This window comes from Montipora foliosa, chromosome 12 (genome assembly GCF_036669935.1).
Source record: "Montipora foliosa isolate CH-2021 chromosome 12, ASM3666993v2, whole genome shotgun sequence".
Lineage (NCBI taxonomy): Eukaryota > Metazoa > Cnidaria > Anthozoa > Scleractinia > Acroporidae > Montipora > Montipora foliosa.
In genome coordinates this window covers 4,046,446-4,063,752 of record NC_090880.1, presented here as the reverse complement: position 1 = coordinate 4,063,752, position 17,307 = coordinate 4,046,446, and the positions used below count along the sequence as shown (strand labels likewise).

The window sequence follows — 17,307 nt, the reverse complement described above, 5'->3', positions numbered from 1 at the left end:
GTCTCCATACATGGTTTAATTGAACAGACCCAACAAATAAAATAGATACAACGTACACCATGACATGCTTTGAGATCTATGATTGTTACATGTATGTGAAAGGAAAAGAAACAGTGGCAATCATTGTTGCTTACTTATTGGCACAGAAACCAATTATAGGGTCTTAATCGAATAACAAGAAATTCAGTCTGCTAACCTTTTAGTTGTAACCAGTAAAAATGTGATACAATGTGATATGTGATATGAAATTATTATGGTTGCCACCAAAATAATAAGGTCTCGAGAAATCACCCTAGCCCTGAAACTTTAAGCGACATGTAACCTTGGTGACAACGGGGCCAACGTCGAATAGTTCTGGTTTAACAAAACTGCTTTTCTCTCAATCCGAGTTGATCCGATCCGACTTTTGCACCTACCCCACCCAGAATTCCAGTAAGTGTGAAATTATAAAGCAACTCCACACTTTCTTATGCCTCAGGCTATAAGTTGAGAAGTAAAATGTGTATTTGAAAAGCATTGGTTTAAATCAATATCCCGAGCTACTAATAATTATTAACATAATCAATAATGATTTATTAATGCCCACCATCAGAAAATCCAAAGGTAGACAGGTCTTCTATAACACTGCCAACTGTAAAAGAAAAGGGAAAAATATTAGCATCACTAATACATGTAACTGTTAAATCAAAATCTTTTTTCAGTTAAGCTTGGTGGTGTCTAATTTTACTAAGTGCATTGTGAGAATCAATGAGAACCGTAGCTTGACATCAAAGATGTATGAAATTGTATGTACACTTAGTATGTGGTAGAGGTATGGCATACCAGACTTCATATAGACTACATAGATGCCAAGTCTCCAGCTTTCGGCTGGAGACTCCAGCTTTCACACTCAATCTCCGGCTCTCCAGCCAAGCAAGCAAAATCTCCAGCTGAGCTTGGGTTAACAAATATAAAATTATTGTTCCACAAATGTAAAACTGTTCATGATCTGCGAAATCGTGAAATCGACGAGAAATCAGCGGCAAATTGACGAGAAATCAAGAAATTCTAGGCCCCAGAGCCCTTTCCTTCTCACTGCTCGTGTTTGTTTGCCCGAAGTGACATATTGGTAAAATGTCTCATTAAATCAACTCAGAATGCAGGAAAAGTGATCTAGGAGAACTCAGATTTAAAAATTTTCCCGTGAGGGGGGGGGGGGGGGAAGGCATCCCCCCCGGACTCCCCTCGAAAAGTTTGCGCCTTTGTTACTCCAGCCAACTCCAGCCACACTTTCATTCAACGGCCAGATAACTAAGCACACAACTGTAAAATGGCACTGCCTTACCACCATCAGACATTTCTTCATGATCAATTCCTGTCCCATCTAATGCATTTGCATCTAAAAATAATAGTAATCCTAAGTCACTGTATCTAATATAGTACAATTATCTATAATGGTCACTTTACAGAGACTTCATTACCACTGAGATCTTTCCAAATTAGGGGGGCCTAAAATACAAGTCACATTCCACAAGTCAAGACTAAGAGTCTCTCCTCCAGTGGTGAACAACTAAGCCAAACGTTTCCCTTAGACTTGAACAACATTTTTGGAGAGTTATTAGGGCTAGGAGGCACTTTCAGTGTTGTTTATTTATCTGCAGCACAGTGACATGTACCCTGACCTCTGGAATGTGACCTGTGCTTTCGACCCATCATTTCAAATTTATTTTCTGCATTAACCTAAAGCAATTTAAAAGCATGTAATTGGGGAGGGAATTGTGGCCAATACTGTAAACAATATAAATATCGCATACATCATTGCGTATACAATGGCATGTAATTACCTTAGCAAAGAAAGCAAACTGAGAGAATTATAGCTTTTTTTTTTAAGTGGCCAGATTCAAATAAAATTAAAGTGATCAAAATTTAATTGTATGTGAAATATTACCATCTTCATAGCTAACACCTGCCCTCTGTGCCATGGCCGTCAACAGCCTCCGTGTTGTAGCTATAAAAACAATTATTACTGAGTTAAACCAATAAACTGATAGGTGAACATATCAAAGCCTTTGGAAATGACTAACCTCCACTTTGAGGTGTGTGGGTTAAATCCACCGTTGGAGTTGCCTGGGTGGATGCAGAAGCTGATGTACATGTACTTGTACATGTAGCTGTTAATTGACGTAAGGAAGAAATGTTAGGATGAGGATGGCTACCTGAAATGCATTTAACGTAATATGTTGCATACCAGCCTCGTTATTTTTCGAGCTTGACTTCTTATCGACCTCAACAAATCGAGAGCGATTTCAATGGAGCTTGGATTTCATTCCGTTGAAAATCGAGGTCGATTTCATTTTTTCTTTTCTTTTCCACTTATCGCGTGATCGCATCTTTCGTTTTGTTTTGCATAAAATTCAAATTTTAATAAACATAACTTGGAAATAAAGTGGTTTATTATAAAACTGAGTAGTAGTTATTTTTGCATTACTTTTCCAAAACCTTTTCCCCTGATGATGATGGTTCAGCAGCCTTTCAAATTGCTTTCTCTTTGGCTGCCTTTCTGAGCGTTATTCCAGCTTCTGCACGATTTTGTGACCTCATATCACAACTTGAAGTAACTTCTTTGGGTAAAAATGTACTGACCGCCGCAGACTGGACATAGCCTTGCGCTTGTCGCCGTTAAAATCTATTACCCAGTTATTGAATTGAAAACGAAGAGAGAAACCAAACTATTAACACGGTGCGAAAGACGTGACGGACAACCCACAGCTTGGTGCAATTGCATGAAATTGAGGTGAAGATGCAGTTTCGCTTCATGTGCGCCTTCGCATTATATTCCTAGAAATTTCTCACCGTAATCGCTTATGGACGGTGCCTACTATTGTCATTTCGCATACGGTCTGCGCATCTCGAGATACTCGGATTTCTTATAGCTGGTGCTTATTAATACAGGGATATCTTTGCGCTGTTCAACCACGCATTTTTCAGAGATAATTAAGCTTCAATTGAGAAAGAATGCCATATATTGCTTTGTATTTTAAAGGTTTTTACACAATGTCATATTATTCATCAATTATCTTTGAAAAATGAGTGGTTACCCCCAATTCAGTAACAATTGTTAAGATCTATATTTCCTGCATAATCATAAACCGGGGCAAAAATACCTTTGAATAGGTGCTTATTAATACAGGGATATCTTTGCGCGGTTCAAAAATATACGGAGACAGCAGAATTTAGCAAGTGATCTCGGTATCCAAAAAGAAAATTGAGGGTAACCACGCATTTTTCGGAGATAATTAAGCTTCAATTGAGAAAGAATGCCATACATTGCTTTGTATTTTAAAGGTTGTTACGCATATTATTCATCAATTATCTTTGAAAAATGAGTGGTTACCCCCAATTCAGTAACAATTGTTAAGATCTATATTTCCTGCATAATCCTAAACCGGGGCTGAGTGTCGTCTGCATATGCATGGATTTTTGGTTGATAGGTTTTAATAACTTCAAACAGCTTACTAGCATAGACAGAAAAGAGCAGCGGTCCTACATGACCCTTGAGGAACACCGAATGATAGGTGAGATCTGTCTGACAGTTCTCCATTGACCGCAACACGCTGAGAGCGACCAGACAAGTAGGAGGCGAACCATTTGAGAACATCTCCTGTGACACCAAACGACGTTTCTAGGCGCCGCAAGAGTATGGCGTGGTCAACCGTATCAAATGCTGCGCTTAATCAAGCAATATCAGCAAAGACACGTGCTGGCGATTCATGTCAATCAGGATGTCGTTAAGAAGGGTGTCTTTAAGTATTTTAAGCAGCGCCGTCTCAGTACTGTGTGATTTCCTATAAGCCGACTGCAAATACAGGAAATAGTTCATTATCTGTAACCCGGGTGTACAACTGGTCAAATACTGCCCTCTCAGTAATCTTGGATACAAATAATAGATTGCTGAGTGGTCGCGAGTTCTTGTAAGCAGAGTCCTTGGCGCCCTTTTTAAGCAAAGGGTTTACGATCGCTTCCTTCCACTCGGAAGGGAAGTGTGCAATAGACAAAGGTGAATTCACTATTTTCGTGATCACAGGAAGTAAAACATCTAATGAATCAGACACCAGATCAAAGCGCCGCACCGCACCACCATAGCTAAAACTGTCTTCCAAAAAAATGGTATTGGAACAGCAAGTTTGTTCACGGTGTCCCTCGGTGAATATTTAGTAGCGTCAGATCGAATGATTAATACACCGCTTCAATACTCGGGTGTAAGACCATTTAAGGATTTAAAGACCATAGTGATTTTCTGCTGCCTACCCAACTTGCTAAACTCGAAGATATGGTAAGAAACAGCAGAAAAACGATCTTTAGTAGAAAGTTGATTTTTATTCTGATCAACAATAACAGATTTGGTTTTTGCCTATGGCCAAAGCGATCTTCTAATGGAAAATTGGGTGCTTCGTTTTCGAGTTGGGATTCCGCTTCGTTTTCGACTTAGGGTGCTTATTTCGATTTCGACCTTTTGTGTGCTTCGTGCTATGTTCTTCGTTTTCGAGTGCTTGGTTTTCGATCATTCCCCTTCCGTAAAGCTCTGAGAGCAGAATAAATAAGCGTGCTGGTTTAGTTAGCTGTGCATGTTTAATGGCAGTAAGGCTCATAATTATCTAAATCGTCGGGTACTCTTAAAGCCGACTTTTTTTCTTTTATCTTTACTGGGCGTAATTTCATTTTCCGTTTATTTGTGATAATGCTGGAGTCAAAACAACGTGATATCACAGAGCTGATAATAGAATGATTTCCGCTATATATATTCAAAACTGCAACTGAACAAATCACTTTCTGTGCCTTCGCCAAGTAAACACAACTCTCCCAAACTGCTGTTTTCTTGTTCTGCTGTAATCTCTGTATTGTTTAAACGCAGTCTTTTAAATTATTTGCAAAAGGTAAGTTAAGTGCTCTATAGGAGAAATCAATTCTGTGGTCAGATTGTTAATTGAGATTAGGTTGGCTCAAGAAATGCTCTTCTGTTTGCTAAGCTTATCAAAAAAAATTCTTGTCACTACATCACTATATCTTAGAACTCGATTTAAAACAAAAATGCGTGCGTTTTGCTTTGACACCATTACAGCTTGTTATAGTTTCTTTTTTTAAAGTTTAATTCATGCTAAATGTTTTATATTAGTTTCACACTGTGACAAAGGAACGGAAACGAAATGTATGTTTCAAGTACAGTGAGGCAAAGAAAGTAATTTGTGAGGTACGGACCATTCCAAGAAAAAAGAGTATTTCCATTTTGTTATTCGTGTTTCTTTTTTGCTTTTTTTCCCTTTTTTTTTTTAAATCAGACTGCAGATTTCGTTCTTTGGTCGCGCTCTAATTACTATGCTGTGTCTTTATGAGTGACTCACTGAGGAAAAAAGGTCAGTAATTTTCAAGTTCATCCTAATGATTGTAAATACTTCAATTCTTCAAGAGTATTGAAACTAGCGCTGTGTGCTTGACTGTACCGGTTCGCCAACGGCTGATTAAAATTCAGGACGAATTAACAATATCCTAGACCTGCAGGCTTTACAAAACAACCGTTACGCTTGTTTGAATTGAACAAAAGTTTCAGGCGCGCTGCAGTTAAAGTGCTACTATAATCAAAAAATCATTTCTGTTTTTCTTCAGATTTTCAGTGTGTTTGCTTAACACCTCACTGGCAAAATTTTGAGCTTGGATATTTATCCAAAGGCTGTTTACTTTGAGTGTAAATTTTGGATTTCACGGTCCGCCAATACTCACGTTCAAAACTAACCGATGGGACCTCAGAGGGTTGGATCTAGGGAAAGTGACGTCATTTACTCACCAGCTTAAAACGCAGGCCATTTTATATGCAAAACACTAGTTTAAAAGTCTGAAAGCCCGAAACGTGCTGCATATTAATTAACTAAAGCCTCGTACACATCCATTGCATTCTTTAACTCATGAGTCTTTGTCGTTATTTTCTCCTCGATCCAGCTCTCTCAAATATTCAAAGTTAGTAATGGCGGATCATTAAAAAGGAAAATTCTAGTTAAAATAAACAGGTGTCTTTTTGAAATCAAGGCTTAAAACTTGGGTCGCTTAGTGTTTAGTTAACATAGTTTTGAAATCCAAAAAAATAGGAGAACTGATTTTTTGGTCATAGTTTTTCATAAGTGGAGAAGTAAAGCGTTGATCGATATTTGCTTAAGTCCTGCTTCGTGGTAAACTTGAGTTTTTATCTCACACTTTCTTGTTTTTTTTAACTTATTCGAAAACTCCATCCATACATGACTATTTAATTGTCGCTATTCTTTTCTCATGACAGTTCACTGTCCCGCCTTATCCGGATACCACTCATGCATTTGGAAGCAAAATCTTTCTTTCTGGTCTCTTCAACTACCTTAAGTCCTCTGTTGCGATGTATTACCATCCACTCAGGGACGATTTTATTTTTGGGGGATCTGGATCTCTTACATTTAAGCCGAAAAGACAAACTAGAGGATATGTGTTATTCATAACCAAGGCATCCACAAATACCTATAACATGAATATAAGTTTAGTCCATATCATGCATACGTCAACAAAGTATTTTGTTCAGATATTCAGTTTGTACAAGGGGAAGGGGGTTTACAGTCTCTAATAGACCTCAATGCCCCCCCCCCCCCCCCGCCAACGTCCCCCTCAAAAAGGCTTCAAACATAAAATATCATGTTCTTTCCCAAACTCAATGCAATTCCTTTCTACATGTGATGGACTTATGATGTTTCACAGTTTGTAATTTTAAAGCTCCAATAGCTGACAAATAAATTCTCTAACTTACCCAATGAACCGCTGATCCTTGGCGTGCATTCATAACTTATTATGAACACCCAGTCAACTATGATCAAAAAAGTGAATAGGACATTTTATGACGAGTCCTTTCCCTTAAGTTCTTCTTTGCTTAAGTTGTCATTGTGCAGGGTTTTTAGTGATAAGTGACGTTTAGACCTCCGATTAAATGAAACGCGTTTTGTCATATAGCCATTGGTAAGTCAAATGCAAAACAAAGTGGCATGAATGCGAACTCGATATGAGTTATTTTATTTTATTTGTTTGACGATTAAGCAAGTAAAGCACAACTGTTTTGCTCAGTGTTTGACTTGTGAAAAAAAGAAAGGGGAGGGGGGGGGGGGGTGGGGTTTGGAGTTATTGGTAAGCTACAGTCATCCATAACCTCTTCTTACTTTATGCTTCTCGCTCTGTTATCTAACTCTGTGGCCGTTTTTTGTAAGAAAACAAATGAATCATTTCATCTAGAATCGTAATTGATTTCCTGCAAAGGTGAGGGCAAATCCCCCGTGTCAACCCGTTGATACCACCCCTTAACTAATCACCCTGGGAGGAAATAGGGTGGGAAGAACGTTTTCGTTTCGAAGCTAAAAAGCAGACTAAACATCAAGCGTCTTTATCTTTCTTTCCTTCCAGCTTCATTTGACATCGATTTGACATTGGATCATCTCATGGAAAAAGTTTTAATTGTCATTTAATTATTGAAGAATGGTAGATAGGAAGTTAGAGGATGTAGAGCAGCGAATGCTAGAGCTTGCCATTGCGATAAGTGTAGGAGACAGATATCGTGAAGGAAGGGCTCATTTTCATCTCGGCGGTGCTTACCTCAACCTACCTGATTATCAACAGGCCATAAAAACTTACGCACAAGCATTACATATTTTCATAGAAATAGGCTGCAGGGCGGAGGAGGGATTAACCTATGGAAATCTGGGAATTCCGTATTTTCGTCTAGCTAATTTTAAACAAGCCATTGAGTACTACGAAAAACATCTTAGTATTGCTAAAGAAATAGGTGATAGGGCAGGGGAGGGATCAGCTTATGCAAATCTGGGAATTGCCCATCGCAATCTATGTGATTTTAAACAAGCCTTTGAGTACTACGAAAAACATCTCAGTATTTCTAAAGAAGTAGGTAATAGGGCTGGGGAGGGATCAGCCTATGGAAATCTGGGAAATGCCTATTGCAATCTAGGTAATTTTAAACAAGCCATTGAGTACTACGAAAAAGATCTTAGTATTGCTAAAGAAGTAAGGGATAGGGCTAGGGAGGGATCAGCCTATGGAAATCTGGGAAATGCCTATCTTAGTCTAGGTAATTTTAAACAAGCCATTGAGTACTACGAAAAGCATCTTAGTATTGCTAAAGAAGTAAATAATAGGGCTGGGGAGGGATCAGCCTATGGAAATCTGGGAAATGCCTATCTTAGTCTAGGTAATTTTAAACAAGCCATTGAGTACTACGAAAAAGATATTAGTATTGCTAAAGAAGTAAGGGATAGGGCTGGGGAGGGATCAACCTATGGAAATCTGGGAAATGCCTATCTTAGTCTAGGTAATTTTAAACAAGCCATTGAGTACTACGAAAAGCATCTTAGTATTGCTAAAGAAGTAGGTAATAGGGCTGGGGAGGGATCAACCTATGGAAATCTGGGAAATGCCTATCGCAATCTAGGTAATTTTAAACAAGCCATTGAGTACTACGAAAAACATCTTAGTATTGCTAAAGAAGTAGGTAATAGGGCTGGGGAGGGATTAGCCTATGGAAATCTGGGAAATGCCTATCTTAGTCTAGGTAATTTTAAACAAGCCATTGAGTACTACGAAAAGCATCTTAGTATTGCTAAAGAAGTAAATAATAGGGCTGGGGAGGGATCAGCCTATGGAAATCTGGGAAATGCCTATCTTAGTCTAGGTAATTTTAAACAAGCCATTGAGTACTACGAAAAAGATATTAGTATTGCTAAAGAAGTAAGGGATAGGGCTGGGGAGGGATCAACCTATGGAAATCTGGGAAATGCCTATCTTAGTCTAGGTAATTTTAAACAAGCCATTGAGTACTACGAAAAGCATCTTAGTATTGCTAAAGAAGTAGGTAATAGGGCTGGGGAGGGATCAACCTATGGAAATCTGGGAAATGCCTATCGCAATCTAGGTAATTTTAAACAAGCCATTGAGTACTACGAAAAACATCTTAGTATTGCTAAAGAAGTAGGTAATAGGGCTGGGGAGGGATTAGCCTATGGAAATCTGGGAAATGCCTATCTTAGTCTAGGTAATTTTAAACAAGCCATTGAGTACTACGAAAAAGGTCTTAGTATTGCTAAAGAAGTAGGCGATAGGGATGGGGAGGGATCAACCTACGGAAATCTGGGAAATGCCTATCTTAGTCTAGGTAATTTTAAACAAGCCATTGAGTACTACGAAAAGCATCTTAGTATTGCTAAAGAAGTAGGTAATAGGGCTGGGGAGGGATCAGCCTGTGGAAATCTGGGAAATGCCTATTGCAATCTAGGTAATTTTAAAGAAGCCATTGAGTACTACGAAAAAGATATTAGTATTGCTAAAGAAGTAGGGGATAGGGCTGGGGAGGGATCAACCTATGGAAATCTGGGAAATGCCTATCTTAGTCTAGGTAATTTTAAACAAGCCGTTGAGTACTACGAAAAACGTCTTAGTATTGCTAAAGAAGTAGGGGATAGGAATGGGGAGGGATCAGCGTATGTAAATCTGGGAAATGCCTACTGCAATCTAGGTTATTTTAAGGAAGCCATGGAATACCATAAACACAGTCTTAGTATTTTCAAGGAAACTGGAGACTTTCTAGGAGAGGGAATCGCGTGGTATTCGCAAGGTCATGATCATGAATTGTTGGGTTCCTTGAGTAATGCACTCAGTTGTTATCGTTTAAGTATAAAACATTTTGATGAAACAAGGCATAGTCTGAAGTCAGAAGATGAATTAAAAGTAACTTTTCGTGATTCTTATCGCATGGCATACACTGCTCTGTGGAGGACACTTTTGAAGAATGGAGAGATTGAAGAAGCTTTGTATGCTGCTGAGAAAGGTCGAGCACAGGCTTTGAGCGATATTTTGCAAGATCAATACGGCATTGACTCTCAGTCATTTTCTGCACTTGCTCCGAATCAAACTCTTATAGCTGCATTAGAGCTTTTACCTTCACAAGCCGTTTTTGTGGCACTTGACAAGAACAAGATCACGTTTTGGGTGCTAAGAAAAGACAGCAAGATCAGCTTTCGACAAAACGAAATCGCAAATGGAAGTGCTGCTTTGTTGATGGAAACTATTTTGAAAAGGATCGGCGTAGGGGATGGTGTCAGATGCGAGAATCGTTCATTGGATCCACTACGCAATGACCTGTCTTGGAGCAAAAGATGTATCAGTGAGAAAGCAGTTCAACCATCTTCATCCTCCGTTGACTCTTTACAACCGTTGTATGATGTCTTACTCGGGCCAATTGCAGACTTGCTCCAAGGAAATGAGTTAATCGTTGTTCCCGATGGACCATTTTGCTTGGCTCCATATTCTGCGTTGAGTGAATCTATCAGGATCCGCACCGTTCCCTCGTTGACTGCTTTTAATGTGATCGTTGGTGCACCTGAAGACTTCCACAGTAAGACTGGAGCACTGCTTGTAGGTGATCCGTGGTTGAAGGAAGTTACTAACAAGAAAGGGGAACCCATTTTGGAACAGCTTCCGTGCGCAAAACAAGAAGTAGAGATGATTGGACAACTTCTGCAGACAACACCGCTGACTGGAAAAAGTGCCACGAAAGCTGAGGTGCTGAAAAGTATGAGATCAGTTGCTTTAGTTCACATTGCAGCACATGGATGCCAAAAAACGGGAGAAATTGCTTTAGCCCCAAATACCGAACGGAAATCGCAAATCCCCAAAGGGGAAGACTTCATTTTGAAAATGTCGGATGTTCAGACAATTTCTCTTCGAGCAAGGCTAGTTGTGCTGAGCTGTTGTCACAGTGGCCGGGGGGAAGTGAAGTCTGAGGGAGTGGTGGGAATTGCAAGGGCTTTCCTGTGTGCTGGAGCTCGGTCTGTTTTGGTGTCACTCTGGGCAATTGATGACGAGGTAACGTTGCTTTTCATGAGGAGCTTCTACCAGCACCTGGTAGATGGAAAAAGCGCAAGTGCAGCTCTTCAACAAGCAATGAAATCTTTCCGAGAGTCAAAGCAGTATTGCTCTATAAAGCACTGGGCGCCATTTTTGCTGGTTGGCGATGATGTCACGCTGGAATTTCCAAAAAAATGGTAAGTGAAGTTCGAGTTTAACTCAGAAACAAGAATACTTTCAAATTGGAAAATTGACGATAGGAATCAAATAGGCATTGTGTATGCTCAAAAGAACCAGCTATATTTAGAGCTGTTTTATTTATTTTTCTCTTTTCCAGAATCGATGTCAAAGATGCTAGAAGACAACCTAGCAGAGCCGGACACTTTAGTGATTGCCGAACTTGTAAAAACAAAAGTAGAACGGGTTAACAAACATGGTTTTACCAGTAGAACAAGCTCCAAAGGCTTAGTAGAAGTTTACTGCTTTAACTAAACCAACAGACTGAGATTATTGTAAGTGAAATTATGACAGAAAGCTTAGATCTATAGTAAAATGCTAGTTTTACCCGTTATTTTTATACTTCGTTTCTCATATAATCTCAACGGTCAGTGTTGCTCGAATGGCGATCAAAATCATAGTGCTATAGTTGAGTTGCTAAAAATGATGTTTTATTTAGTTCTTTGAAACTGTTTTTGTTGTATGAGTGTAAGCCAGTTTCGAAAGAAAAGAAAAAAAACACTTTTGCTGATGACCCTTAACATCAGACTTTTACCGTGATAAGGAAAAGAGATGTGTCATTTGCAACATTCAAAGATCACAAAATAGAAGGGAAACGACGGGTGAAATTTTTTTCCTGTTCTTCTGCATAACAAATGAATGAAATCGTCAGGAATAAAGAAGACGTTTTTCTTTTCTTAATAAATTTCCAAGTTCTTTGTAGGGCTTACTCCCTCGAGTTATCGGTGGTATTTTTAAGCAAAGTGAAAGAATGTGTTTGCATTCGAAAGTAGTTCAATTCTTGGAATAATAGTTATATAGGGAACTAACAAATCGGCTGCAAAGTTAGAAAAAAATCTCTGGAGCATATTCATAGCCACTTTCACAACTGGAAAATGTTAAGGTGGCTCTGAATCCGCTGCAGAGAATTTTTTATACCTTGTAAAGAGTTTTATCTTTTCTTTCACTTTTTATCTTAGCTTGCTAACCACTTTTGAGCAATAAAAAATGGGAGTCACGGAGTTCGTTTCTGAGATACAAGCTTTTGAAGACAAAATATAGGGCATTTTTTAGAAGGCATTTTCGTTGCTATGATAAACTTTTACGTCACATTAATGAGCGCACCTTGTTAAGAAATGATTGGTGTCTCGTTTGGTACCATAACATTTGATGTTATGTGAAACAGCTGGGGTAGATTCAATCCTTCCAAATAGTACAGTTGGTTGAAACGTTTGGTTTGAGCCTCAAGGGAACAAAAGACTACAGGCAGCCTATAGTATGGCCTTTAATTTAGACCATTTCCGTCGCAAGGGTCAAACTGATGGTATTTGTAGACCCTGGTCATGTAACGCAACCGAATGTTTAACTTAAGTTTTAAACCGAAACCCTAATTTAATGTAAGGCTTTGTTGCATTTTGCGATTTTTCATGCAATAACGAGACAAGTTGCAAGTTGCACACTTCATCACTGCCAAAAACAAGGTGAGACAAATTGCAAAACCCTTCGCGGAAAGTAAAATCCATTGCTTACTTTGCGCATTGGTTTACGCAAATTAGCAACGAAGGTTTCAAGCGATGCGTGCTGTGAAATCTGCCCTGCAACTTGTGTCGCAACGGATTGCGTCATCAGCCAGTGAAATGTTCCTTTAACCTCATGAGATCATCGAAAGCGAGACAAATTGCAGGAAACGTTGCCCAGTGTAACAGACGTCAAGCGAATAGCTTTGCAGTGTGAGAACTCTTGTCGAAACAAAAATTGAGAGACAAGTTGCTGGAAAAATTGCCGAGTGTAACAGCGCCTTTATGGGTCAAGTAAGTAAGGAAACCATCTAACGTTGGATAAGACAACTCACTCTCCATTTGCTTATCTTATAACTTGATTAGAAATCATAAATATGGTCAGTTTTACAAAATGCATAAAAATATGTCTTTCAAACACACATATAAAATAAGTTTGTGAAGGTAGAGATCTGTAGTTTAATATTTATTTCTTTGAAAAATGTTACAAAAAAGCTTCGAAAACGAAAAGCGTTATTAAAACACGAGGCATTTAACACCCTGGAAAGGAAAGTGATTAGATGTAATAATTGTGTGCATATCTACAGTTTGTAGGTATGGGCACCGATTTTAAAAGGGTTTCCTTTCAAGGGCGTTTCCTTTTCGATATCTTCGGTCCAAAAGAGTACAGATGATTGTTCTTTACTTTCAGTTGTCAACAAAAAATCGATTCCTGAACACTACTGAACAAAAGGAAACCGATTAAACCACTTTTTGAAAATAACAAACGGTTTAATGCCCAAGGAAATAATTTGTGGAGTAACTTCTAAGTATGGGCTATTACTAGTATTCTGTTTGGTCGTTGTCGTTCTCTCTCGCTCTCCTTTCTTTTCTGTTCTAGTCATAGGTCCTCCAGGCATCATGTAACCTTATCAGAGCTTCTAAAGGTATGCCAAAAATTGCAATACAGAGAAAAAAGCAGCTCTATTCAAATTAAAAATAAACAATCAGCTTGAGTTTATATCCGATGATTGACTTGAATAACTGTGTAGCCGCCATTGTGGACCACTGCTATCATGATATGTAAAAGTGGATTGAAACCAGCGAAAAATGCAGGAAGGAAACACTATCCAAACAGTTGTCCACCTGAACACGAAAAGCGTTGACTCTAAGAACTTGATGTAGTATGGCCGTGTAGCAGCGTCGAGCCACAGAAAGCGCGCGAAAAATGAATCCTCGTCTTAATATGAGTTGAGCTGGCAATCCAATCAAAACCAGTACCTAGTCAGTGGTCAACTTCCAAAAACAGCTGACCTCGGTGACATCTAAGTTTCAGCCCACGATATGGGCGCGTGATACTGGTCAGCGGATACCTTTTTTGACAGGTGTCAATTGATCAAAACATGGATGTCCTCGTTGTAGAATGTAAGGGTCCCTAATGTTGCAAAATGTTGCGGACGTTTGGCCAGGTCTTTAGTCATTTCACGTTGTTGTTTTGCCCAATTAACAGGCGCTGCAGCGGATGCCGTAAAAGAAGAAGCCTTAGGACCAATACTCTTTTTGAAGAGTTCCCTAAGGTAGCTTTAGCCACCCTCCTCAAGGCCGTATACTATTTAACTCAAGATGACCCACAGCATAGAATGGTGAGAGCTCTGGAAATTAATGCTTCTCTGACGTCGAAGATATGCAGACGACTTCAACATATCTGTTCTGTAGACCTACAAATCAGACCATTCATTCCATTAGGAGGTCCTGGAACTGTGGTTAAGTGCGATGAGAGCAAGTTCAACCACAAGCCTAAGGTAAAAGTTGTAGCCTCTAAATAAATGGCGTATAGAACAGCTACCCGTTATAGCCACGACATATTTTCTCATTCAGCATCACAAAAAAGAATAATTCACACCCTGACAAAAGTAAACGAAAACTGAGTCATCACGGCAATTAAAAAAAAAGTAACCCATAAACTATTAAAAGAGTTTGACTATCAGATATGGTTTTCTGCTTCTTTGGTTTGAAGAAGAACTGTAAGACTAAAAAATTGCCTTTCAAGTTCTGGCCGTTTATGTAAAGATAACATCTGCATCTCTTGATAAATCTTGCAGTACAACAGGGGAAGAAGAGCTGCCAGTCAAGCGTGGGTTTTTGGTGTGGTATCGGCAGAATATACTCCAGCAAGAGGCTATTTCCAAGTTGTGGAGAGAAGAGATGCGGCCACTCTGCTGCCCATCATACAGAGGTGCCTTCTTCCAGGCCCTATAGTGCACTCAGACGACTGGGCTGCCTACAATCGATTGATCGGGCTGCAAAACGTTAGAACACATGGAGTCGTTGTCCATGCTCATAATTTTGTTGATCCACGAACTGGCGTGCATACCCAGGAAGTGGAATCAGCCTGGGCCAACTAAAACTTGGTCGGAATAGGAGGAAAGGGTTGAGGAGACAAGATTTCCAATCCTACCTGGACGAGAGAATCGAATGTGGCGGCAATGAAGAGGTGGTAGTTATGCTGTGATAATGCGCAATTTTTTAGCCGTTTTGCCTCTGCAATTTCCCACGGACACTCCAGTTCTCTAAGTAATCGATTTTTGCCATGAAAAATGTATATAACGGTACTTCTGAGAATTAAGTGTGCAAAAAGATTCATGTATCCTATACACTACGAACCACCACTTTGAGTTTAACGGTGCTTATAGCTACTGCCAATCAGGCACATTTTTCCAAGCGTTGAAAATTATTCATTGTTACATATTAGCGGAACAATAATTGTTTCCTTAAATGTTTTTGCTTCCTGTAAATATCATTACGCCAAAGTTAGCCAATAAAAGCACATTCGGACGTGTTAATACAATGCGAAGTTGCGATCTCACAATGAACATGATGCAGTTGCAATACATAGTAAATGAAAACTATCTTTTAACGAAAAGAGAACGTCCTATCTGAAAAAGTATGCCTTTACAAGTGTTTCCGGGGTGGGTGGGAAGATACACAACCAATCTCCGTTATTCTTAGCAAACCGTGACTATTTTTTTCCTCTCATTATCGTCGTGGTTCGTCCGACGGATTCATAGTTTTGAATTTTCAAGAAAGAAAAATGATATGAGGAAAGAATTCTTTTAGCTTTTAGAATTTTTAAATCTTTTACTCCGAAATACAAACCTGTACAGCCCCCCGGCATTTGTTCAAACGATGGATAGCACTAACGGTGGGTAGCACTCATTATCCAGTGGATAAGTCATGGCGAAACCAATAGTGCGATCCAATGGATAGTGACAAGAGATCATGATCTTTTGATAGTGATTTATCCGGTGGAAAACGTTATCCACCTTCTCAACAACTGGGGCCAGATTTTCATTTCAATTTTTAATTTCAACCCCGGCCAAAGTAGACGTGACAATCGCTTTCTTTCCACGTGGGAGGAAAAATATTTATCGCCTAGTTTCCTCTCCTCTGCCCCTTGCCTGCTCCTGTTCAACGATAAACAACAAATTAAAAAGGGACTGCATGGTTTTATTAAAGGAGAACTGGGCATTTTCGCACATATCGCTGCTACGTTCCAAAAATGAAATAAAAAAGAAACAGAAACAAAGGAAAAAGGTTTTGGACAAGTAATGCAAGAATAAATACAACTCAGTTTTACAATAAACCACTTTATTTCCAAGTTATGTTTATTAGAATTTGAATTTTATGCAAAACAAAACGAAAGATGCGATCACGCGATAAGTGGAAAAGAAAAGAAAAAATGAAATCGACCTCGATTTTCAACGGAATGAAATCCAAGCTCCATTGAAATCGCTCTCGATTTGTTGAGGTCGATAAGAAGTCAAGCTCGAAAAATAACGATGTCAAAACGATCCGAGGGCTAGTGCGTAATTTAAACTGGAACTCGAAAGATTCGACATCCAGTGTGGCCATCGTGCTCAGACTCGATCGAGCTCGACTTACAGTGCGAGCTCGCTTTCAAATTCGTGGTCCTTGTGTCTGCGTACACGACTAAATCGGAGCTCTGTTTTGGAAATCGTGTTCACTTTTATTTGCGAGCTCGATAAAGGGAAATCGACCTCGGTTGCGCATAAAACTAAAGTGATCAGATTGGATCATAGCTCGACTGAAAAACTTGCGAACGAGGTCGATCGGTCGTCACCCATTCTAGCACGATCGAATAGGTGTAGATTATTCTCGTCCCCAAGTCCCCCGAAGCCCGCGATTATATTGGTCAGCACCATAGCGACGATGGCGACCTTCAACTGCAAAGGGATTAACCTGCGATCAGGCTCTATTTTAGTTTCGCGTGGTACGTAATGTGGAGTTGGCGAAACGAAAAATAGAGCCTGACCAAATTCCTCTTCGAAATTCCTTCCGCCCACTTTTTTTGATTGATTGACATATCCTTCATCGGCCAATCAAATTTACTTCCATTACACCAATACACGCGTGGACGGCAGATTCACGCTTAATTACCGTGAGAGGAATATTATAAACGAATTCGAAAGTTACCGTTGGCTTTAATTTGAGAAAAACACATTTAAAGCATGGGGAATGTTTTCGACGACTATATTGCGTCAAAGGCTGGTGTAATTCTCCCTCCGAAGTTATCTAAATATGCAATCTTTTAGGCTTGACATCTTAATTTGTAAGTGAGATCGATAACCTAGCATTTTGTCGTTGGACGGTTTGGCAATAGATTTTTAAAGAAAAAAAAAAGAGA

General features: G+C 39.3%; 2 protein-coding genes across 9 annotated transcripts in view; one reads left to right on the top strand and one right to left on the bottom strand.

Annotated features, from left to right (window-relative positions):
• LOC137979574 (uncharacterized) overlaps positions 1–3,919 on the bottom strand; it is an 8,282-nt gene extending 4,363 nt beyond the window's left edge. Inside the window, exons 1-5 of one of the 4 annotated variants that reach the window (XM_068826858.1) lie at positions 3,496–3,919; positions 2,064–2,150; positions 1,928–1,987; positions 1,325–1,378; positions 587–631 (exon numbers count right to left, since the gene is read on the bottom strand). In XM_068826858.1, coding sequence (XP_068682959.1) covers positions 587–631; positions 1,325–1,378; positions 1,928–1,987; positions 2,064–2,150; positions 3,496–3,637 — 388 coding nt within the window. In that variant the 5' untranslated portion in view covers positions 3,638–3,919. Of the gene's footprint in view, positions 1–586; positions 632–1,324; positions 1,379–1,927; positions 1,988–2,063; positions 2,151–2,227; positions 2,381–2,467; positions 2,759–3,495 lie in introns of those variants that run through there. The other 3 variants (XM_068826861.1, XM_068826859.1, XM_068826860.1) reach the window with 3 other exon arrangements.
• Positions 2,679–15,444, top strand: LOC137979573 (tetratricopeptide repeat protein 28-like). 5 transcript variants are annotated; one of them, XR_011118364.1, is made up of 7 exons: positions 2,679–2,773; positions 5,153–5,185; positions 5,316–5,390; positions 7,441–11,087; positions 11,228–13,549; positions 14,113–14,404; positions 14,705–15,444. XR_011118364.1 is itself a non-coding variant. In XM_068826857.1 (4 exons), coding segments are annotated over exons 3-4 (3,576 nt in total). In that variant the 5' UTR covers positions 4,818–4,913; positions 5,316–5,390; positions 7,441–7,512; the 3' UTR covers positions 11,229–13,968. The 5 variants fall into 5 exon arrangements, 1 of the variants encoding a protein (XP_068682958.1); XR_011118365.1 differs by lacking the exon at positions 2,679–2,773 and adding an exon at positions 4,820–4,913; XR_011118366.1 differs by lacking the exons at positions 2,679–2,773; positions 5,153–5,185 and adding an exon at positions 4,818–4,913 and having other exon boundaries at positions 11,228–11,402.
• The last annotated feature ends 1,863 nt before the right edge of the window (positions 15,445–17,307 follow it).